General features: G+C 38.5%; 1 protein-coding gene across 1 annotated transcript; it reads left to right on the forward strand.

Moving 5' to 3' along the window:
• Nucleotides 1-3,735: 3,735 nt before the first annotated feature.
• On the forward strand, nucleotides 3,736-24,051 carry LOC107102306 (insulin receptor substrate 1-B-like). Its single transcript, XM_015401555.1, has 3 exons — nucleotides 3,736-4,470; nucleotides 9,352-12,477; nucleotides 21,448-24,051. Exons 1-3 carry the CDS (start codon nucleotides 4,122-4,124, stop codon nucleotides 21,453-21,455), a joined length of 3,483 nt encoding a protein of 1,160 aa, XP_015257041.1. The 5' UTR covers nucleotides 3,736-4,121; the 3' UTR covers nucleotides 21,456-24,051.
• The last annotated feature ends 290 nt before the right edge of the window (nucleotides 24,052-24,341 follow it).

A 24,341-nucleotide genomic window follows, 5' to 3' on the forward strand; every position in this document is an offset into this window, starting at 1 on the left:
TATATATATATATATATAAATAAACTGAACTTAATTGAATAGATGGATTCCCCAGCATACAGCTAGAGGATATTCTGATAATATCCTTCACAGAGAAAACAAAAAAATTTAATAATTCAGCTTATATTATGTTAGTAAAAATGTTGAATTTTCATTACACTTTTAAAAAATGTAAGAGTGATTTTTTTTTTCTTCCTGAAATGAATTTAAATGTATTTTCTCTTAATTTGAGTATAGGTATAAAAAACTGTTTGGAAATTGATTATTTACATTTTAAACAAGAAAAAAAAATCTCAACCCATTATCTTATTGAAAGCATATCTAATGATCTTATTTTAAGGGTAAAAATAATCACTCCATTAACCAATAATCCTATTTACATGCTCAAATTGAGGGTAAATACATTTATTTGAAGAAATAATCACTAGTTTTCTCATCAGTTTTTGCAGTGGCAGTATTTAATCTTGATCTGTGTCAGTGAAAGTAATTTAATATTTCATTTTAAGTGTTTTAAATGTGATAACGAATAAATGCTAAAAACTTCATCACAAAAAGGAAATATTTCTATTATAACCATACCTGATAGTTGCAGGATCTCTGATCATAGATTTCATTTATTATCACTTCAACCTGGAATCACTGTAATATTTTCCTGACCAGCCCTCCTGAAATGTTGAAGTTTTTAATAAACAACGATGTAAACTGATAACAAACGCGTTAGATGCACACAGTAGAACAGTATGGCGACAGTTTGCTTTGCAATAAAACAATAGCTATTATGCTGACTGTTGCGCAGTATGCATTCTGGGAACTTTCTCCCTCAATATGCATTTAGAGGAAGTGAGAATGACATTCACCCATATAGGCTGCAGACCGCATTCGACCTTTGGAACAACATGTTCTGCAGCTGCTCTGCTTCTGTTTGTAAAATCACAAAATAAGAGACAGAAACTGCCTGTTCCTCTGCATGAGAGTGTTCCCTGGATAAACCCCAACCATTCCCCCCTGATTATTATTATTATTATTTTTTTTTCCCATATATATATTTGACTGACATACCGGCTTGGAGATGCCAGTCAGCCATACGTCAATTTTCACAGAGATGCAAGAACAAACGGGGAAACCAAGCAGGAGGATTTACACAATAAAAGCATGCGAGTAACGAAAAGCTGGTGCAATACTAAAAACTGTGCAAGTAAAATATTGTGATTAGTAAGAAGAAACAATATAGCCTTTATACACTAAGGGGCAATTATAAATCCAAGTTAAACCTGGTTAAAATAAAAATAATTAAAGAACAGCTTTAATAATTAGTTTTCTTTTAATTTATTAGTGGTGCCATTAAATAGATGATATGGGATGACATCCTTTGTTGCTCCATCTTGATTCCATTTTGTCCAGACCGATTCAATGTTATCAAAATTTGTTTTTTCTAAAGGATACTACGATCACTTAGATGAAAGTTTAAAAGAGATATAGGCTAGTATCCTAAAACTCAGATTACTATAGGTTAAAAACCTTGAAATGACGTGTTGTGAATTGGTGCTATATAAATAAACTGAATTGAATTAATGGAAATACCACAATTGCGAAACATTTTAGAAATAAGCGGAATACAACTCCTGATTTTTAGATTTATAGAGTGGCGGTTCGAGACCAAATTGACCAGGGCAAAACAGGTTAGGGCCAGTGCTTTTCATGGCACTCAAAAAATAAATAAAACAAAAGTTTAATATGTTATCTATATTTAGAAAGACAGTGTCATAAAGCCAATTACAAACTTTTAAATTCCAGTTAAAAAAGTTATTGGAAAAAAATAATTCAGGGGAAAAAACAGTTGGCATACACTGGAAACCCTGGAAGGTTAATTAAAATGTAAACTTACGGTATGTGGAATCCACTACCTCAAGAAGAATCTAGCAAACAGTCTAGCAAATAAACTTTTTTTATGGAAGGAAATACAATTAAATATCTATATATATTAGAGCAAATCGTTTTTCATAAGCCTTTTGCCTAGACTGAAATTAAATTGAACTTGTAACTGAACTTTTATTCAATTCAATTTCAATTCAATTCAGTTTATTTATATAGCGCCAATTCACAACACGTCATCTCAAGGCACTTTACAGTTCATACAGTCAAATTGATTCAGAGTTTTCTATTTAAGGAAAACCAGTTGATTGCATCGACTCATTGACTCGAATGCAATCCCTCATACTAAGCATGCTTGTAATGACAGTTGAGAGGAAAAACTCCCTTTTAACAAGAAAAAACCTCCAGCAGAACCAGGCTCAGTGTGAGCGGCCATCTGCTGAGACAGACTAGGGTTCAAAGAGACAGAAGCAGAGATATAAAAAGCAGCTGTAAAAGGCGGCCCCGTCCACGAAACACCAGCCAGACGAGCTCCGAGCCAGCTCCCATGTCAGAGGATGAAGAGAGCACATCCAGCCAGTCACAGTCAGAGAAACAGGACTACACTGGAAAACAGGCCAATCTCCACCATCTAATTCACAGCCCATCAATAACATCTAATTATTGGTTTCACATTGGAGAAATTTAGCTCTGCATTCAACCCACCCCCCTGGGGAGCAGAGGCGTAGCCAGAACATTTTTATAAGGGTGGCCAGGCAATAATCAATGTACAGTGAGGGGTGGCTGAAAGTAGATAGGCACCAAAACCTCACCGGCAATCTACACTGTTCCTACAGGAAAATTAACGAGCAAAACATCTGTAGTTTCTAAATAAAGACAAACTATACTTTCCCACAGCATTTGCTAACAAATAGACAAATATATTCAAACATCCGTGCTTTCTAGATAAAAGGTATAGCAGATAAAATTCTTTCAGGTTTGAGTTCTGAGGTTAATATCTTTTCCATTGTCAATACTTACCTACTTTTATTAGTAATCATTCTGCATAAAATTGACATTAACAAGTAGGCCCTACTAATATCTACATAAAATTATGATTTATTGTTTTATTAAAATATTTGTTTATGTATGATTTTACTGAAGACCTCTAGACGACTTGCAGAGACGCATAATTTTCTCTTTACCCCATAAAACACAAAATCTAGTTCTGAAAAGAACATGAATTCTGTACTTATCATCTTAAATGTTAGTATATTGATGTGCATAATATACCATTGTGTTTTTGTCGTCAAGTAATTGTTAATATATGAAAAATTAAAATATTTTGAATTATCCAGTTGAGAGTATTACTGTTGCCACCATCTGTATTAGAGGGAAATAAACGGTAGGGGTGGCCACAGGGGTGGCCAATGATTGACTAAGGGTGGCCATGGCCTCCCTTAGCCAATCATTGGCCCCCCATCTAGCTCCGCCCCTGCTGGGGATCTGTGGACCTCAGGATTCCAAGCTCTATGCCCTAACCACTCCACCACTCCCCTACTAATTATTTAACATTTTCAAGGATATTCTATCCAGTAGTTCACACTACTTAGTTAAAATTTGTAAAAACAAGTTGATGAAGTTGACAGCTTTAGTATCATGTATTTTTTTTTTACTCTTACATTATCAGTTAATTTGATGGCTACATTTTGCTTTGACTCAAGTGGAAATATGTTGAAGCTTGGCTACTTTTACTTGTTTTTCTGCCCACCTCCATGTAAATGTTCCAAATGGTTAAAGCGGCAGACAGCAGCTTTATTTTGAAAAGTCATAACGGAAGCTCTGTTTCCATCCAGTCTGGCTCGATAGTGCGCGTGTGGAGGGGAGGGTGAGGGTGTTCTTCACAGGCTCCGGGCATCCTCAGACAGGTGGAGGAGACGTCCTCAAGCAGCTGAACCGCACCGCGCTCGGACTGGGCTGGGCTGCGGGACGAGCGGCGGCGTTCGCTGCGCGCGCTCGGTGCACGGATCCCCCCCACCCCTCCTTCCTCCTCTTCTTCCTCCCTGCAGCTGATGCCTCATCCGAAAACATGCTTTGGCTGATTCCTCCTCATCCTTATCCCCCGCACACATGCTCGGTATTCCCAGCGCGCACGCGGGGAGGACGAGGGATGTAGCCGCAGCTGGATAAATGAGGAGAACCCATGGGCTTCAGCTTCTTCCCTGAGATTCTCACCGTTTAACCGGGGATATCACACCGCCGCTCCGGTCATGGAGAGCCAAGCAGTCGAGCCGCAGAGCTATGAAGATGTGCAGAAAAGCGGCTACCTCCGCAAACACAAATCGATGCACCGGCGGTTCTTCGTGCTGAGGGCGGCCTCGGAGCACGGTCCGGCTCGGCTCGAGTACTACGAGAACGAGAAGAAATTCCGCAGTAAATCACCTGTGCCCAAGAAGGTCCTGAACCTGGAGACCTGCTTCAACATCAACAAGCGGGCGGATTCCAAGAACAAGCACATGATCGTGCTCTACACCCGCAGCGAGAGCTTTGCCATCGCTGCGGACAGCGAGGAGGTCCAGAATGAGTGGTACCAAGCCATGCTGGATCTCCAGTGCAACTGTAAGACACGCAGCGTGGGCTGTGATTCTCTGTCTGTTTCTCCATCAGGCCTGTCCCGCCCTGTGGGCTTGTTGTTCTCCATCTATCCAGATTATTAAAACCCATTTTTTAAATTTCCATTCTAATATTTGCTGCAGGTATTGTTTATTTGTTTATTTCATGCAATGTTAGGATAACTCAGAGCAAATATAAGGTATGTAAAGCAGAAGGTGCGTCTGGCTGAGCGGGGTAGACCATAACGCTACGGGCGGCATGCGTTATGTGTTTGTGCACCAATCCTAATGAGCCTCAGTATATTACAGAGCGAAATAGAGGAACAGTTTCTGTCAGCAGAATAAATAATGTGATGCATTCAATTGTTCGTGCATGCTTCAACACAAAATCATTTAGTCTGACTAAAATGAAGCCCGCATTCGTTCACACGACGGCGTGTTTTGCATGACGCAGTGGGCATATAGCAACCATCCGCGGGATGCATCACATAGTAGTAGCCTATCGCAGCGCGCTCCGCTGCAGCCTGTGTTTTTGTTTTTCCTGCAAGGCTCCTGACTTGCAGTTCGCCTAACCTACATTCTCGATGCACGGAATTTGAGGGGAGTTTTTTTTCTTTCCATGATATCGTGAACGCGCTCTTTAATGAAAATTGTTAAGTTATTTTTCTCTTCTGGTTATCGTCGTGTTTACGTTTTTAGCAGACCACCACCCACATTCCTCCCCCTTTTGATTTGCGTCTCTGTTTGTGACGGATGGTACCTGCCCCGCTCCGAGGTGTTGTGCGCTGCGTTGGGATTTTGTTGACATTGCAATATATATATATATATATATATATATATATATATATATATATATATATATATATATATATATATATATATATATATATTGGCTGATTTACCATTAGGCAATACTAGGCAGTTGCCTAGGGCCCCAAGTTCATGGGGGCCCCCATAAAAATCTGTTTACATGTGTAGCTATTAAGGTACAGCTATTACTTATTTGTGCTAATTGTTTTTGATAAAAATCCTTTTGTAGGAAGAAAAAGAATGTCTATAATATTAAGTATGCCTCAGCACCCCCCCTTCAGTGTCCACCGTATTGGATCAGTCTATTTGCTGCACATGTTCAGAAAAGGTCCAAACAGACAGCATCAAACTATTTGAAAACAAATGATGCGAAGAGCAGTGTTGCAAACTTAGTACTTGTGTCGCTATATTTAGCAACTTTTTAGACCCCTCTGGTAGTTTTATTTAAAAAAAAAACGGCTAGTGCCAAATCTAGCGACTTTTTTCTGCTACTGGAGACTTTGGCAACAACATATAAAAGCACCAAACTCTGCTCTCCAGAGCAAGTAGATTGGTAACCCCGCCTCCTGCTCTCCTCTTTCTTGCTCTCATCATTCATGCAGCTATTATTTCATCCAAATGAAAAATGGAGAACAGATAAGCAGATCATGGCTTGTCTACGGTGAAAAGAAGGAGTGTGTTATTTACTTTTGCCTTTTTGGAAACACAGGAAGGAGCAATCAGCTAAGTGAGCTTAGTGCTTGGAAAAAATCCTTCATTCCTTTTGAGACAGCATGAAAAGTCAGCTGAGTACAAAACATAGAGAGGGAAACAACAAGAAAAGGGTCAAGAAGAGGGGGGCAAAACCTAGAACAAATAATGTATGTCTATTCTATTAAAATTTCTGAATTTGTATAATGGGTCTGTTTTATGTGTTGTCTTCTCAGTTCAGAGCCCCCCCTGCCTGTCTTTGCCTAGGGCCCCAAATTTACTAAATCCGCCCCTGAGTGTAATGACAATAAAACACTGGAACAACAAAAAAAAAACTTTTAAGAAATGGAATCTTCATGAGAGCTGTACAAAACAATTTTTTTTAAATTCATTCTGTGTATACAGAATGTTTAAGTTTAAGTCTAAAAGCTTCTCATTTACAAACAATCTGGTCAAGAGGCTGCATGAATGAATAAAACATACAGTACATCCACAATACAAAAAAAAACACATTTAAAGAAATAGATATATCAAGAAATAAAAAAGGTACTTAATTGTGAGTTTACAGGATTATTGGCAGGAACGGGAGTCAACTATAGTGTTTTGAATGTTCTGCTTGAATGTAGAGATCAGAGATGTAGGTTTCAGGATGTTCTTGAGTCATTTGCTGCAGTGAATTGAAAGCAGTTGCATCCAAAGGTTGTAAGTGTTGGGGTAAACTTTGTAATATCACTTGATCCTATTTGATAAGTGTTTGGAATAGCATGAAGATGGGATGACAAATAGAAACACACAAGGAGATAGCTTTACTCAGGAAGACCTCTTACTAACTCGCTAATCTCTATCAGGACCTAATATTGCTATGTAACCATCTGAGAAAAAAAAAAAAAAAAAAAAAAAAAAAAAACACATTGTAAGGATAACACTTCAGCAACATTTAAAATCTTTGCTAAAGATTTAGGTAATCCACCAAACTTGAGCTTGAACCAATTTTGGTGCCTTAGCTGCTCAACTTTCCTTTACTCATTTAAACCACAGTTGATTGAGGCTTTATTCTGAAAAGGTCTTTGTGTGACCCATGTTTGGGTCACACAAAGTTTGTGGATCTACATGAGGCTTGTATGCAGTGGTGGAGCTAGCACATTTAAATAGTGGTTGAGGAACAACGAGGAACTAGACCAGGGACAGTCTACTTAAATCACACAGTACCAACAGAAAAATGTACAATCGAGTGATGTAAACAAATTATCAACTTACTATTAATTGTGGATCAATGGAAGTGATTTCATTTTTGTTCCATTTTATTGATTGATAGCGTCTGCTTGGGAAGAATTTCTTTGAGTGATGTAATATTATGGCAGTCCACTAGATGGGACCTAGAGTGGACCGCCAGAGAATTTGTCCATAGCTGTCTACTAGACTTAGATAACTTTTATTTTCATTTTGTATACACAGAGTGTACACAAATGACATTTCATTTTGTATAGCTTTCCAGACAGTAAATTAACATTTAAAACAGTGTGGGAGAATAAAAACATGGTACAAAAAAAAAACGCATCGATATGGAAGTTCAGAGCATTAATATATATGGTGCAAATATGCAGTATTATTGGTTTGGTGTCATCAGTGTGACGCAGTGTCTGTAACAGGATTTAGAGTTTTTCAAAAGTTCAGCTAGGGCTGGGCAATTAATTGCATTTGCAATATAATAAATACAAAATTTAACAAAACACACAATTTAAATCGCAGAGGCGCTTATTTTTAATCAAACTGATCTATGCCAAGTTTGGACCAAGCTTGGATCAGTTAACCGTGCCGAGCTTGGTTCTTACGACCTTTTACACATCACGCTAGCACGGCTCCTCGCCCCCTATTGGCAGTCCACGATACTACAGCCGTCAAGGCGGGAATTACTCAAACAAAAATGGCAGTGCCCATAACATTGAGGAATTTATATGCCTAGATAGCGTCCTCTGCCCAAATTTCAATGAGAGCCTCAGTATGACATCATCCCAGGTCACGCCACGCTCTTTTGATGCTATTTATTTTTTAAAGGCTGAAAAGAAGTTTTCTCCTGTGAACAGGTGAAGAGATCTGTGAATTGCAAAGCCAGACATTTGCAATTCAGTGTTTTCATGGTACTTGCATAAAAAACCTGATTTAGTTGACTACATTTTTTTTCAGGTAATATATTTTCACAGAAGTTATAAGTTCAGTTAATATACTTGGGTTTGCAGTGGCACCTTTATATCCATAGGGGTTCCACACAAAAGATAACCACAGAAATTAATAATAATAGTAAAAAAAAAACATTACAGAAACTGAGGAGGAAGACAATGAACTGGGACTGGCTGGTGGCTGCTTATTGCATTTCAACTTATATCTGAAGTTTGAAGTTGTATCTTGTAATATCTAATTCAGATATCTAACAAAGCTGAATATCTCTGAGCAATAAAGTTAACAGGGTATTGTATTCTTCTAGACGATAACTGAGATTCAAGCCGTCAGTGGTGAAAATACTACTACTGTTATGATGTAAATAGATGCTTTTTTCCTGTTTGTCTAGATCTAAATAAAATATGGCAAAAGTAAATTTTTGCTGTAACACACTGAATGTAACTCAAGTAACTTGACATTATGGCAGTACTTTGTTGCTTGATTTTAAAGCTGCAAATATTTATTGAAAATATTTAAACTCAAGCAATAGCTTAGTTTAGTTTTTAAAGTAATGTCATCCTTTATCAAAGTTTGAGATCTGTGGAATTATCTTAAATATTTTCTATAATTTTATCTCCTATTCCCTGAAGGACATAAATGAAATTATAAAGTGCAACTAAAGGGATCTAGATTAATTGCACTGAAAAAGCTGGACTGAAAATAAATAAAAGCAATTCTTAAAATGTTCTATTTTTAAGCATAAATCATCTTATTCCATTGGCAACTTGTCCTACTTCACTGATTAAATCAAAGGAAAATACTTTTGTTCATTGCAAAAATTTAAATATAAGTAATTGTTTTATTGAAACAAGTGTATTTTCGCTTTATTTGAGCAGGTAAGACAATCTGCCAATGGAATAAGATGATTTACATAATATGCAAAACATTTTCTTATTTTAGGGGGGCAATACTCATTCCATTAACAGATCATGCATTTACTTTGTTTTGGGTTTTGGGTAAATGAACTCTATTTTATATTTTTTTATTTAATACATTTTTAGATGGATTTTTAGATAGAGTTGTTATTATTTCCGACTTATAGTTACATTTTTGCAATGTGCCTGTCATTTTCACAATATGACAGATATGTTATAAAATGTCAGATCTACTTGTATTTTTTTACATTTGGAGGCATAATTAACTTGTTTTTTATCCTTTGTTATCTTCCCAGGTAAAACCCCTGAAGACTATGGCAGCAGTGGGGAGTGTAGCTCTCCATCTCCCATCCCAACATTTAAGGAGGTATGGCAAGTCAAGGTTTGGCCTAAAGGTCTTGGACATGCCAGAAACCTGGTGGGCATCTACCGGTTGTGCCTAACTGATAAGACAGTCAACTTTGTCAAACTCAATTCTGACGTGGCCGCCGTGGTGCTGCAGCTGATGAATGTTCGCAGGTGCGGCCATTCAGAGAACTTCTTTTTCATTGAGGTGGGACGCTCAGCAATCACAGGTCCTGGAGAGTTCTGGATGCAAGTGGACGACTCTGTGGTGGCTCAGAACATGCACGAGACCCTGCTGGAGGCTATGAAGGCCCTGAGCGAGGAGTTCCGACAACGGAGCAAGTCTCAGTCTGTAGGAACATCATGTGGTGGTGGTACTGCTTCGAATCCCATCAGTGTGCCGAGTCGGCGTCATCACCCGAATCTGCCACCGAGCCAGGTGGGCTTTTCCAGGAGAGCACGCACTGAGACTCCAGGAACAGGTGGTAGCAGCACAAGCACTTCCCCCACTTCAAGACACGGGTTTCCAAGGGCAAGGACAGCCAGCATTGGAGCCCGGTCAGAGGAGGGAGGAGCGAGCGCCAGAGGGACATGGGCCAGTTCCAGCCCAAGTCTCAATGGATCCTGCTCAACTACTCCAACGCTAAGACCCAAACCCACCAGGGCCCCGACCCCAGCAAAGATTACCTTGAGCCTTGCACGTTACACACCCAACCCTGCTCCCTCTCCTGCACCAAGCCTGTCCTCCAGTTCAGGTCACGGATCTGAATGTGGCCTAGTTGGGTCTGTGGTGGGAGGCATGTCCATTTGCTCCTACGCCCGTGTTTCTCAAAGAGTTTCTGTTTCAGGTTCACCGAGCGACTATGGATCCTCAGATGAATACGGCTCTAGTCCTGGTGAGCACTCTCTGCTAATACCAAGTCTGTCTGGACATCACTCACACGGAGAAGGCTCCTCCAGCTACATAGTAATGGGACAAAGAGAAGGGCTGCACGGCTCCCATCATTATTCCAAAGGCAGACGGATTTTGCGACGCTCGTCTAGTCGGGAGTCTGAGGCCGAGCGAAGGCTGCTGAGTAAGAGGGCTTCACTGCCTTTGGCAACTCATGAAAGACTGACCCCGCACAGAAAAGATGAAGATGATGATGACGAAGAAGAGTACGCCATCATGTCACGGAGTACTAACAGAGAGAGGACAGATCTGCATCGGGGCTCAGAGAATCCAGCAGTTCAGGCCAGGCGGCTTGAAGATGAAGGGAAGAACAGGAAGAGGGCTGACAAAAGCAGGGCACATGGGGGTGAAGGAGCAACTGTAGACAGCGGCTATATGTCAATGTTACCCGGGGTGACATCCCCGCCTGTTTCGCTGTCTCTTTCGATGGGAATGTATGACTCCGGGGCTAAACCGGGGGCGGATGACGAGTACATGGCCATGACCCCAAACAGTAGTGTGTCCCCCCCTCAGCACATCCGCCAACCCACTTCAGAGGGCTATATGGTCATGTCCCCTAACAGCAGCAGTTCTACAGACCTGCACGGGCTGGGCATGTGGGAGAGCAGGGCGAGCATGGAGAGCCGGGTAGCCGGTGATTACATGAACATTTCCCCCATCAGCAGCCGCTCCGCCTGCAGCACTCCGCCTTCACACCCTGAGCAGCACCAGTTGCAACCCAAAATGTTCAACTCATACTTCTCACTGCCACGAGCCTATCAGCACACCCTCTATACTCGCTTTGAGGAGGACTTGAACAAAGGAGAGGAAAAAAAAGACAGTAGTGGGAATGACAGTGCTGGAAGGGGAGGGAGAACGGGGTACAACAAAAGAAACAAAATAGCAGTGGGCTCTGCAGGAGGCTGCCAACTCTCCATGTCCTCCTCTTCTTTCTCCTCCAGCTCTGCCAGCAGTGAAAGCCTTGAAGACAAGTCCCTATCTACCGGCCGAGGGTTGAGTTTATTAAGAACCGGGACAGAATACAAAAGTGCAGGAACATCCACAAAGGATGGACGTCACCACCAAAAACGTTCATCTAGCAGTAAAAGCCCGAAGCAGCAGAGGAGGGGGCGTCCCCTGAGCGTATCTTCAGATATTGCAAAGGCAAACACTTTACCAAGGGTTAAGGAAAATCTACCACCATCAGGATCCCAGAATGTTGGGGACTATGTCAGCATTGTCTTTAAGGAAGACAGTGCATACGATAAGGGCAGGAGTGGACCGCCCATTATCCATGGAACTCTGCGCCCCATAAACCAGCCTCTCCTCGGTCACGATAACCCTGCTAACCTTCCCCGCAGTTTCTCTGCACCGCTGTCCACCTCTGCAGAGTACGTGAATATGGATTTAGGGAAATCCACAACACCTCCAACTCATGTTAGATCCACCTTCAGTACCCTACAGGGTCCAGCAGCTGTCATCCCCAAGGCCCGACATGAACATGGCTCATCCTCTCCGCTGGCAGCAGAAGGTTACAGAGCAAAAATAAACACTGCAACAGTGCCGACTGATGTTCCAGTCCATTTTATTGATAGCAAAGGTTCAGATTCAAGGAACTCAGTAAGACCTGCCATTCATTCTAGTCAACCTCTATCTAGAGAGCAGGAGACAAGTTTGGAGTCTTCCCCGGTTAAGTCCTTCCAGTCGCCAGACCGGAGCAGCAGACTGGTCCGAGGTAATCAGCAGGGACACTTGAGCCACAGATCTGAAGCATTCAGCTCACCATCATCTTTACCACCATACCCATCTTCTTCTACCTCCCTCTTCTCTGAGGGCAACCAGGCAGCCAGCCGGCAGGGTTTGGATTGCTCACTGTGGGAGAATGGGCAGGCCTCCGGTTTGTCTGCCCCATCTCCACCACAAGCCTCCACCTCATCCACTGAACAAGGCCTTAACTACATAGACCTTGACCTAGCCTTGAAGGAGAGCGCTCAGACTGGAGTGGAGCACACCTCATCCGTCTACAATGTTGGAGGGAGTACAATGGGAAGCAGTGTTGGCTCTGCCCTTAACACTTACGCCAGTATTGATTTCTACAAATCAGAGGAACTTCGAACGAGCCAGAACAGTAGAAAGGATGGTCAAGGTGAGTTTTGTGGGTATTTAGACTAAGAATATCTCACATAAAAAAAGAAGTGTTTAGTACACTGCCTGGCCAAATAAAAAATTGTCACCAGAAAGAAAAAAAAATGGTCACACACTCTTCGTTGGACTGCCTTTAGCTTTGATTACAGCATGCACTAGCTGTGGCATTGTTTCCATACATTCCTGCAAAAGAGTTGCAAGATTTAATTCCACACATTGATGAATATTTCAGCAAGATCTTGCATTGATTACGGTAGTTTTACTGCTGCCCAAGCCTTCTCCTGCACATCCCAAATATTCTTAATGATGAATGATTCAATCCATGTACGAAGATTATGTCTCATGCTGCCTAAACAATTCTTTCCAAATTTGAGTCTGCATCCTTGCATTGTCATCTAAGAATATGCCCGTGCCATTAGGGAAGAAAAAAAAATCCATTGATTGAATAACCTGGTCATTAAGTAGATTTAGGTACTCATCTGACCCAATTTTTTGAGCTCATAATGTTTTTGAACCTTTATTTGACCAACTGCAGTAACCCCAGACCATAGTACTGCACCCACAGGTTTGTAAAGAAGGCTTTAGGCATGATGGGTTCATCATTTTACCTGTCTCTGATCTGTCCATTACCCTGGAATGGGAAATATGGACTCATCGGACCTTATGTCCTTCTATCATTCTTTATGTTTCCTAGCAAATTCAAGACCCCTTTTTTTCCCCGTTAGCCTCAATGATTAGTGATTTTCTTATGTTCTACAGGTGTTCAGTCTCAATCCCTTAATAGCCACCTTCACATTGTTCATGTGTAAATGCTGCAACTGTCACTATTAAAAATAGCCCAAAGTTCTTCTCTGGCTCTCTACAATACGATTTCACCAGACGTTTAAATGAACATTTGTCATGATCGTTCAGGATTTTTTTCCAGCTCCAATTTTTCCTCAGAGACGATGGGTCCCCTCTATCCTTCCAGTCCTTAACAATGTGTTGGTCAGTTCTTAATCATTGCTAGTTAAATAACTTGTTGCCAGCTAAAAAAAATATAATCACCAATGCAGTAATTTTCTTATGGGAAGCTAAAACCAATTTGCATTGTGAAATCCAGGTGGCAACATCTTTTTGGGCAGGCAGTGTGTGTACTTCAACATTAATCTAATATATTGTATTATCGAGTAAACGAAAAGTTTAGAAGAACATGCAATCCAGGAATAAAACCTTCACAAAATCTAATAAAAAAATCTTTTTAGAGGTTTTTTTTTTTTGCAATTTTATCAAAATATTTGTTTCATATTATTTTGCTATGTTTATTTTGTATTTTATTTACAGATTAATATTATTTTTTTCTTTTTTTCTTTTTCAAACTGAGTTTTAAAAAATGCATTTTTTTTTTTCAATTGCTTCCACAGATCACATTCTCTTCACTTCAGGCTTAAAACAAAATTGACTGATAAAAATGTTGCTAACATCCAGCAGACCAAAAGAAATGCATATTTGCTCCTTACTATAGAGGAAAGCACGTCCCCTGAAGTGAAGACAATTGATTTGTAAAAAGCTATTTTAAATGCAACTCAATCTCAAAAATACAAATTAGAAAAACAAAAATTCAAAAAGATATAATTTAAAAATTAATGTGACGACATAAAATATGATTAAAAAAAATATTTTAAGTAAACAAATATGAGAGAACAGCAAAGCCACTCTTAAAACCTTTTTTGTTTAATAGGCATTTCTGTGTTTAATTTCCGGATTGCATTTTATTTTTTCCCATTAAAAAACATGTTTGTTGCTTGGAATTATAATAGAGCACAATTCACTCAATATTTTATTAAAAAAATTTTTTTTTATTTTTCTTACTCTTTTGAAACTTAGGGTAATTATAAAAAACAGAGAAAGACAGGACACTCTTGAACCTTAAGTTTGCTCTTCTATTTTCTGATTCTGTTATTTAACAAAACATTTGTCATCCATGAAGTGCATGACCAGTGTTTTCGGCCTCTCCTGGGTCTTGGTATTTATGAGAAAAGCCTTTACTCTTGTCAAGATAGAGAAGCATCTCTTAGCTTTGTTTTTTTTATGGGTTTGGTCAAGATAAGCTTGAGACAGTTGAACTGAAAAAAAATTCTTCCACATTGTTCTCCGTTAACAACTGGTACACAGCACCACAGCAGGCAACAAGCTCTTCTTTTCTTAAGATGAGACAATGTTTTGTCTTGGTCCCATTAATGCACTGGCTAGGTCTCCAGTGTGCTGTGCAGTGCATTTTGAGGAAATCATCTGATGATCTTCAAACCTGTTCCCCTGCAGCGAAGCTGCACAGACAAGATGGTCTGTGAAGGCGAAGCGCTCCACAGTGTTTCTGGTGTTACTGACCTACAGAGAGATGAATACAAATATACAGAATAATAAAAAATTAGAAAATTAAGTCTTATTTATACAGTTATTACTTAATATTTAAGAAAAAATTAAAAACTAGCATATAGTTATATAGTAACCAAAAAGTTTTACACATACATACTCATTTTGCCCCCATGCCTCACCATTGAAACCTCTATTTAGACTAGTAAAACAAATAAAATGGATCCAAACGAAAGTAAGGCTGAAAAGTTTAGGTCAGGCACATTTTATAAAAGAAAAAAAATTTGATTATTATTACTGATTATTTACTAATAATTTATGTTTAATGTGTCAATAATTAATTTGTGGAGTTTTCATACGGGCTGCATCCGAGCCCCCTATTGACAATCTGGGAGACAGAAATTGAAAATTGGGGATGAAAATGTAAACAATTTTTATTCCAAAAGAAAAAAGAATCATGATGACCTCATTTTAAAGTGACTAGATGAACATGTTGGCCTAAATATGATGTGGTTAGGTCCTACTTGACTGGAACCTACAGAGTAAATGTGTGAAAGCTAACATTTGCAGAGTTGTTTTTATCTTGTTGTGTTTGACTGGTGTAAATTTAGATAATACCACACTGGGTCAATGCCTCAAAGTTTCCATGAGCCTTTATACATGAAATATCTGTGGAAACTCAGTAACTCACCGGGATCACATTCCTGCCTTCCACACATGCAGGAATTAGCGCTTTCCACACATGCAAACTAGTCCCAAAGGTGGATAGGATGTTCCTAATATCACCTGCAGGTGTCAGCAATGCAAGCCAACTGATTTAAGTGATCGAGAAGACATTCAGACGGAAATTATAAGCTGGGTAGCTATAACGAACAATGCCTTTAGGAGCTGTGATTCTTCCAGTTGTCTTTTCATATAAGACTTTCATGGGCAGTTTTTTCGACAACTGACACATTATTTCACTCTTTTTGTGGACGTGGAAAGTTTTATTTTTCAGGACCAACCAGTTTCCATCTATCATCAAAGCTTCCCTGTTCTCAGTGGTGCTGTTTTTGCAGAGGTCAACAATATGTAGTTAGAGTCAGGACTGTTGTGAGGTAAAAGCAGTTACTCGGAACGTTTCCCTTAAGTGATACTAGGACTCGACCTGCTAAATTGCAAGGTCGATTATTGTGGCTTTAATCACACATGACCTTGACCCAGTAAATTGCCAGTAAATCTTTGGGTAAGTTGGTCAATGTGAAGTGCCTTATTACTGCAGGCCTTTTGAGATATAAAGTGTGTAAATCCATAAAGAATCACAATTCAGCTGGTCAATAATTGGAATTACACAAATTCTTCTGATCATTGATCAGTAAAGAGTGAAAATGCTGTTTCTCTTTTATTCATTAAATTCATCAAAACTGAACTCCCCTTCCTATGGTTCATAAACATGTCTTAATGTAAGTATTGCTCATTTCAATTTGTTTCACTATTCTCCATCAACTGCAGACATTCAGATTTTTCTTTGATTCATGTTGGTTTTATAAATAGGATTTGGTTTTGGTCCCCAGTAGTTATGAAAAAAAGGGTTGACAGTGATGTAAACATTTTAAAATAGCTAAAAGGAGGGGAAAAAACGAACGATTTACTCTAATCAGATTGGATACATGCTTTGACGTGATGTTAATAGTCCTTTGATAAAATCCTCGTCTGGGTCTTTAGTCACTGCTGCTTTCATCTTGCACTGATGTTTCCCATGGCTTTAAGCAGGTGGGCAGCGCTGTGCTTCCAGTCTGTGGGCTGTCTGTAGAGTCTCTTATTATCACAAGTGGGTGTTCGGAGAGCAGGGCCAATTGATTTGTCTGCTGGTAATGAGCCATTTCACATGAATGGAGGCATAGGGGACAGAACGCAGGCCAGGTGTTTTTATTTTTATATGTTGGTGGCTGTAGGATTTCTGATAACAATCTATGACTTGCAAACAATGGTTTATTTGGTTTAAGGTCCACTTTCATTTTGATCAATTTCACATTTGCTAATTTTTTATGGTTAATTTTAAAGTTAACAGAGACAAATGCATCTGTGGCCAATAATCTTCTAGACAATAAACTATTTATTTGGTATTTATATAATAGAAATCAATGCTCTGGGAATACTCCGCACATAAGTAATTATTTATGCTGTTCTTAATGACCGATCAAGCTTTTCCATAATGGAAACCTTCAACTCATTCATCCTGGTTTCATTAACTCTAATTGTTTTCTAATAAACTATACCCCAGAGGTATTGGCCTTATTCCATTATAAACCTAAAAAAAAAAACGGTTTAATCCTTAAACGTGGTTTAAGTTCCACTCTTCTTCCAATTTCAATCTTATATTCATTTTGTCCTTTTTAATGATTTACCTAAAGCATTATTTATCCAGAAAGATTATGTAATACACAGCTTTTTCGTTTTTGAAGATAAGATTTGAATAAAATGGAACCGAAATGAATTGGAAATGATATATATATATATAAATATAAATATTATATATATATAATATATAAATATTGATCCAGAAAAAAGGCTATATATCTAAATATGTCCATATTTACTGTAGGAGCAATAATTACAAATAACAGTAGGATAAAACAAAGGCTGCTTGAGGAAAACAAAAAGCTTCGATTTTAAGATCTCCAGATACTGTTATAGGGATCTTTCGGTGGCTGAGGGGTGCAAAAGCATTGCAAAGACATTGATGTGCTGCAAAAACAGAAATTAGATTAACACAAAAACACATGCACAGGAATAATGCTGCGAGAAGCAAAAACAAGTGCAAGCAAGAAAAGCTGAAATTTTGCTCCACATAACAGGAATTGCTCCCGACCACTAGAGGGAGACAATCATGAACTCTAAAGGCCTGGTTATACAGCAGTGTGTTGCAGTGATCTTATCGCAGGTATGACGCAGATATTTTTACATTTATGCCAAATTTTGAAGCATGGTCTGCACTATGTTATTCCGCGCCACAACGCAAGAGGGACAATCACGAACTAGCTGTGGGTCTAGATACGGCCTAGGCGGTGAGGAAGTGGAAAAACACGAGGGGCAAGTTTGTGTGACAACGTAGGGAGATGAGGACAAAAAAGAGCGGGGGTCCAGGTGGAAAAAGGGTCCCAGCGTTCTCGCGTACTTCGCTCTTATAGCTGGTCCATCTTTACGAATCGTTTTCCCCAATGGGGAAAATTGTCATACAAACAAAACGAGCCGGTAAGGTAGAAACAGGAAATACGCATACTGTAGAGCGGATGTAGATTTGACCAATCAGAGGCCTCCTGTCTGCAGTCACCTACAATTTCTGAGAGGTGCAGCAGAGTGGCTGCGGAGGGGGCGGGGACATACCTGCATTAACTGCAACACACATGCAGACATACAAACATAAAACAGCCTTAATGGGACCAGATCATAGATATTACTTAAAATTACTACCTATGGACCAGATGATTAACAAAAAACATTAGCGATATGCCTGATTTGAATCCTTTCTTAACACTTAATATTCCTCAGTATCGCATTTATGGGTTTACTAAGATTTTGGTCCCATAATGAGGTTAGTGATCATCTCCCCCTAGTAGCCAGCTTTTATTAACTAGCACTTCTTTTTGCACATATTTTGTGTGTTAGCATCTTTCAGTGGGTTTTGTGTTTGCATTTGCACTCTGCTGTTACTTCAATGCAATTGTAGCCTCTCTCTTTTGCAGCATTTGGCCTTTGCACATATTGTTTGTGTTTATGTGTTAGCCTCAGGTTTTTGTGTTTGTGATATGTTTTTTATATTTGCTGCACATTTATGTATTTGCAGCACGTTTGCAACTCTATACCACCAAGTTTCTCTGTAAAAACCACTAGGCCATAGTTGCACCTTACAATCATAGACATGACTGGTAAATGCCCCTAGGACTTTAAGTAGAGCTGGTTTGGTAATTTAAATAAAATGCTTTTCCTAAGCAGACTAAGGTTTTAAACAAAGGAGGAATTTTTATAACCACCCTAAGCCCCCTGATAAGCATGGAGGAGGATCTGTGGTGCTGTGGGCTTATTTCTCCTCCAAAGACCATGAAAAGATGAGCAAGCAAAATATCCAAATTTACTCCCAAGAATCAACAGAAAATTTTAATTTTAATCTCCTAACCCCCTTTAATAAAACCTTAGACAAGTCGTCACAAGAAACTGATCCAGTTACCAGTTGCAGGATTAAGATTTTTATCCTAAAACAGTAAATGTAAACATGTATCTTTAATAAAGCTGTTCTAAAAATAAAGATCAATTTTTTTTTTTACTAAGATTATGCTGATGCAGTAAAATACTCATTTATTTAAAGGCTTTTTTACACATCTTTACCAGGAGTGCAAATAAACGTAAAGGGCGCTGTGTTGAGTCTTTATGTGTAAAAATATTTCTAGCAGTGTTTTTGAAGAAACTCAGTAACACAAGAGCTGTAGTAGAGACGTATAAAAGCTTTTTTAGGCAACTTTACAGTAGATGGTAATTTTAAACTGTTTACAGTGAGATGGTGCGTTTAAGAAACTTGCGTTCACCTGTTTTCTTCCTGTTTGCTCAAACCTAAAAGATAACCTGGTGATCTTTAAAACTATATATACAAAGAAGGAGGAGATAGAACCACATTAAAATTCAACAGATCGATTAGATAAAAAAACGGCTGCTAATTTTCTGTTATGTGAAACTTTAATTAAGCCAATCGGCTCTGAAATCACAGCCAAAAAGATTTAATTTGCTTTTCTGGATTTCAACAGTTTCATTTAGCCTTAAATACATTAATTAAGTTTGAAATAACTTTGTCAATAATCAACAGATTGGACACATGTGGGCTCAGTCCTTCTTTGTACCACGTTAAACAAAGATCAGGTGTCAGAATGGTTCAAACAAGGCAAAGCCTTTCCTTCAAATGTAGCTGTGTGTAGAGTTTATATATATGGGTTTGTGTTAATGTGTGTGTGTGTGTGTGTTTGGCACACATTTGGTTGACAGAAAACAGCAGACGGGATGAGAAATCCTCAGTTTCAGCGTTCCAACTCCAGCTTACAGTTCCTGTTGTGGCAACAAATGATGAGGCGAGGCGAGTGGTGAGCAGTCGCATCAGAGGCCGAGATGGAGATCAACAGTCTGGGGTGAAGGAATAAAAAGAAGACATTAATAAAAAAAAATATTAATTTGACACAAAAGTACTTTCTCCTCTGTAACCCCTTTCTAGCTTTTATTTTTACCCAGGCATATTGCTTTTGTTTAATTTAGAGAGCCTGCTGGCAGCTTGGGTAAACATTACAGAGCGCTTCATATCTTTGTGAAAGGATTTCCTGATTGGTCTCATGGCCGTTGTTACAGATGTCAATATTGTGGCTTTGTGAAAGCTTTATTATTTCCTCAGATTATTATTTCCACCTGAGCAGCATAAAGTTTCTGATGGTCTAAAATTGGATCATTTTAAAATAATACAGTGGCAGAACCATCAGAGGTTGCTTATCTTCAGATTGATAACAATCAGCTTTTTGAAGGTTTATTTTAGCCTCTTTTTTCTGCCTTGACTGATAACAAAAGAAGTTCACAATTCAAGGACAGGAATACGAAAAAATTGTTGTTTTATTGTATTTATCTCTATTTAATTTAACCAACATACCATTCTAAACAGGGATCAAAAGAGGACCAGGGATTCTGTGGAACTGGCTCCTATACTAACATCATTTGCAATCTGAGGACAAATCACAAGCTTTTTGTAGAGGGCCAAAAGCTTCTTAAAAGTTATTTAAGCACTTCTTTTAGCTGGAAATGACCAAGCTTTTTAAAAATTTCATATGTATATATATATATATATATATATATATATATATATATATATATATANTATATATATATATATATATATATATATATATATATATATATATATACATATGAAATTTTTAAAAAGCTTGGTCATTTCCAGCTAAAAGAAGTGCTTAAATAACTTTTAAGAAGCTTTTGGCCCTCTACAAAAAGCTTGTGATTTGTCCTCAGATTGCAAATGATGTTAGTATAGGAGCCAGTTCCACAGAATCCCTGGTCCTCTTTTGATCCCTGTTTAGAATGGTATGTTGGTTAAATTAAATAGAGATAAATACAATAAAACAACAATTTTTTCGTATTCCTGTCCTTGAATTGTGAACTTCTTTTGTTATCAGTCAAGGCAGAAAAAAGAGGCTAAAATAAACCTTCAAAAAGCTGATTGTTATCAATCTGAAGATAAGCAACCTCTGATGGTTCTGCCACTGTATTATTTTAAAATGATCCAATTTTAGACCATCAGAAACTTTATGCTGCTCAGGTGGAAATAATAATCTGAGGAAATAATAAAGCTTTCACAAAGCCACAATATTGACATCTGTAACAACGGCCATGAGACCAATCAGGAAATCCTTTCACAAAGATATGAAGCGCTCTGTAATGTTTACCCAAGCTGCCAGCAGGCTCTCTAAATTAAACAAAAGCAATATGCCTGGGTAAAAATAAAAGCTAGAAAGGGGTTACAGAGGAGAAAGTACTTTTGTGTCAAATTAATATTTTTTTTTATTAATGTCTTCTTTTTATTCCTTCACCCCAGACTGTTGATCTCCATCTCGGCCTCTGATGCGACTGCTCACCACTCGCCTCGCCTCATCATTTGTTGCCACAACAGGAACTGTAAGCTGGAGTTGGAACGCTGAAACTGAGGATTTCTCATCCCGTCTGCTGTTTTCTGTCAACCAAATGTGTGCCAAACACACACACACACACACATTAACACAAACCCATATATATAAACTCTACACACAGCTACATTTGAAGGAAAGGCTTTGCCTTGTTTGAACCATTCTGACACCTGATCTTTGTTTAACGTGGTACAAAGAAGGACTGAGCCCACATGTGTCCAATCTGTTGATTATTGACAAAGTTATTTCAAACTTAATTAATGTATTTAAGGCTAAATGAAACTGTTGAAATCCAGAAAAGCAAATTAAATCTTTTTGGCTGTGATTTCAGAGCCGATTGGCTTAATTAAAGTTTCACATAACAGAAAATTAGCAGCCGTTTTTTTATCTAATCGATCTGTTGAATTTTAATGTGGTTCTATCTCCTCCTTCTTTGTATATATAGTTTTAAAGATCACCAGGTTATCTTTTAGGTTTGAGCAAACAGGAAGAAAACAGGTGAACGCAAGTTTCTTAAACGCACCATCTCACTGTAAACAGTTTAAAATTACCATCTACTGTAAAGTTGCCTAAAAAAGCTTTTATACGTCTCTACTACAGCTCTTGTGTTACTGAGTTTCTTCAAAAACACTGCTAGAAATATTTTTACACATAAAGACTCAACACAGCGCCCTTTACGTTTATTTGCACTCCTGGTAAAGATGTGTAAAAAAGCCTTTAAATAAATGAGTATTTTACTGCATCAGCATAATCTTAGTAAAAAAAAAACTTGATCTTTATTTTTAGAACAGCTTTATTAAAGATACATGTTTACATTTACTGTTTTAGGATAAAAATCTTAATCCTGCAACTGGTAACTGGATCAGTTTCTTGTGACGACTTGTCTAAGGTTTTATTAAAGGGGGTTAGGAGATTAAAATTAAAATTTTCTGTTGATTCTTGGGAGTAAATTTGGATATTTTGCTTGCTCATCTTTTCATGGTCTTTGGAGGAGAAATAAGCCCACAGCACCACAGATCCTCCTCCATGCTTATCAGGGGGCTTAGGGTGGTTATAAAAATTCCTCCTTTGTTTAAAACCTTAGTCTGCTTAGGAAAAGCATTTTATTTAAATTACCAAACCAGCTCTACTTAAAGTCCTAGGGGCATTTACCAGTCATGTCTATGATTGTAAGGTGCAACTATGGCCTAGTGGTTTTTACAGAGAAACTTGGTGGTATAGAGTTGCAAACGTGCTGCAAATACATAAATGTGCAGCAAATATAAAAAACATATCACAAACACAAAAACCTGAGGCTAACACATAAACACAAACAATATGTGCAAAGGCCAAATGCTGCAAAAGAGAGAGGCTACAATTGCATTGAAGTAACAGCAGAGTGCAAATGCAAACACAAAACCCACTGAAAGATGCTAACACACAAAATATGTGCAAAAAGAAGTGCTAGTTAATAAAAGCTGGCTACTAGGGGGAGATGATCACTAACCTCATTATGGGACCAAAATCTTAGTAAACCCATAAATGCGATACTGAGGAATATTAAGTGTTAAGAAAGGATTCAAATCAGGCATATCGCTAATGTTTTTTGTTAATCATCTGGTCCATAGGTAGTAATTTTAAGTAATATCTATGATCTGGTCCCATTAAGGCTGTTTTATGTTTGTATGTCTGCATGTGTGTTGCAGTTAATGCAGGTATGTCCCCGCCCCCTCCGCAGCCACTCTGCTGCACCTCTCAGAAATTGTAGGTGACTGCAGACAGGAGGCCTCTGATTGGTCAAATCTACATCCGCTCTACAGTATGCGTATTTCCTGTTTCTACCTTACCGGCTCGTTTTGTTTGTATGACAATTTTCCCCATTGGGGAAAACGATTCGTAAAGATGGACCAGCTATAAGAGCGAAGTACGCGAGAACGCTGGGACCCTTTTTCCACCTGGACCCCCGCTCTTTTTTGTCCTCATCTCCCTACGTTGTCACACAAACTTGCCCCTCGTGTTTTTCCACTTCCTCACCGCCTAGGCCGTATCTAGACCCACAGCTAGTTCGTGATTGTCCCTCTTGCGTTGTGGCGCGGAATAACATAGTGCAGACCATGCTTCAAAATTTGGCATAAATGTAAAAATATCTGCGTCATACCTGCGATAAGATCACTGCAACACACTGCTGTATAACCAGGCCTTTAGAGTTCATGATTGTCTCCCTCTAGTGGTCGGGAGCAATTCCTGTTATGTGGAGCAAAATTTCAGCTTTTCTTGCTTGCACTTGTTTTTGCTTCTCGCAGCATTATTCCTGTGCATGTGTTTTTGTGTTAATCTAATTTCTGTTTTTGCAGCACATCAATGTCTTTGCAATGCTTTTGCACCCCTCAGCCACCGAAAGATCCCTATAACAGTATCTGGAGATCTTAAAATCGAAGCTTTTTGTTTTCCTCAAGCAGCCTTTGTTTTATCCTACTGTTATTTGTAATTATTGCTCCTACAGTAAATATGGACATATTTAGATATATAGCCTTTTTTCTGGATCAATATTTATATATTATATATATATAATATTTATATTTATATATATATATATCATTTCCAATTCATTTCGGTTCCATTTTATTCAAATCTTATCTTCAAAAACGAGAAAGCTGTGTATTACATAATCTTTCTGGATAAATAATGCTTTAGGTAAATCATTAAAAACGACAAAATGAATATAAGATTGGAATTGGAAGAAGGATTAAAGGATCAGACTAATTGAATATTAAATAGTACAATTTAAAGGTTAACGCTAATATTTTTCAGAAATAAAATTTTTTTT

The sequence above is a fragment of the Cyprinodon variegatus genome, unplaced genomic scaffold, assembly GCF_000732505.1.
Source record: "Cyprinodon variegatus isolate N-32 unplaced genomic scaffold, C_variegatus-1.0 Scaffold1232, whole genome shotgun sequence".
NCBI classification, from domain to species: domain Eukaryota; kingdom Metazoa; phylum Chordata; class Actinopteri; order Cyprinodontiformes; family Cyprinodontidae; genus Cyprinodon; species Cyprinodon variegatus.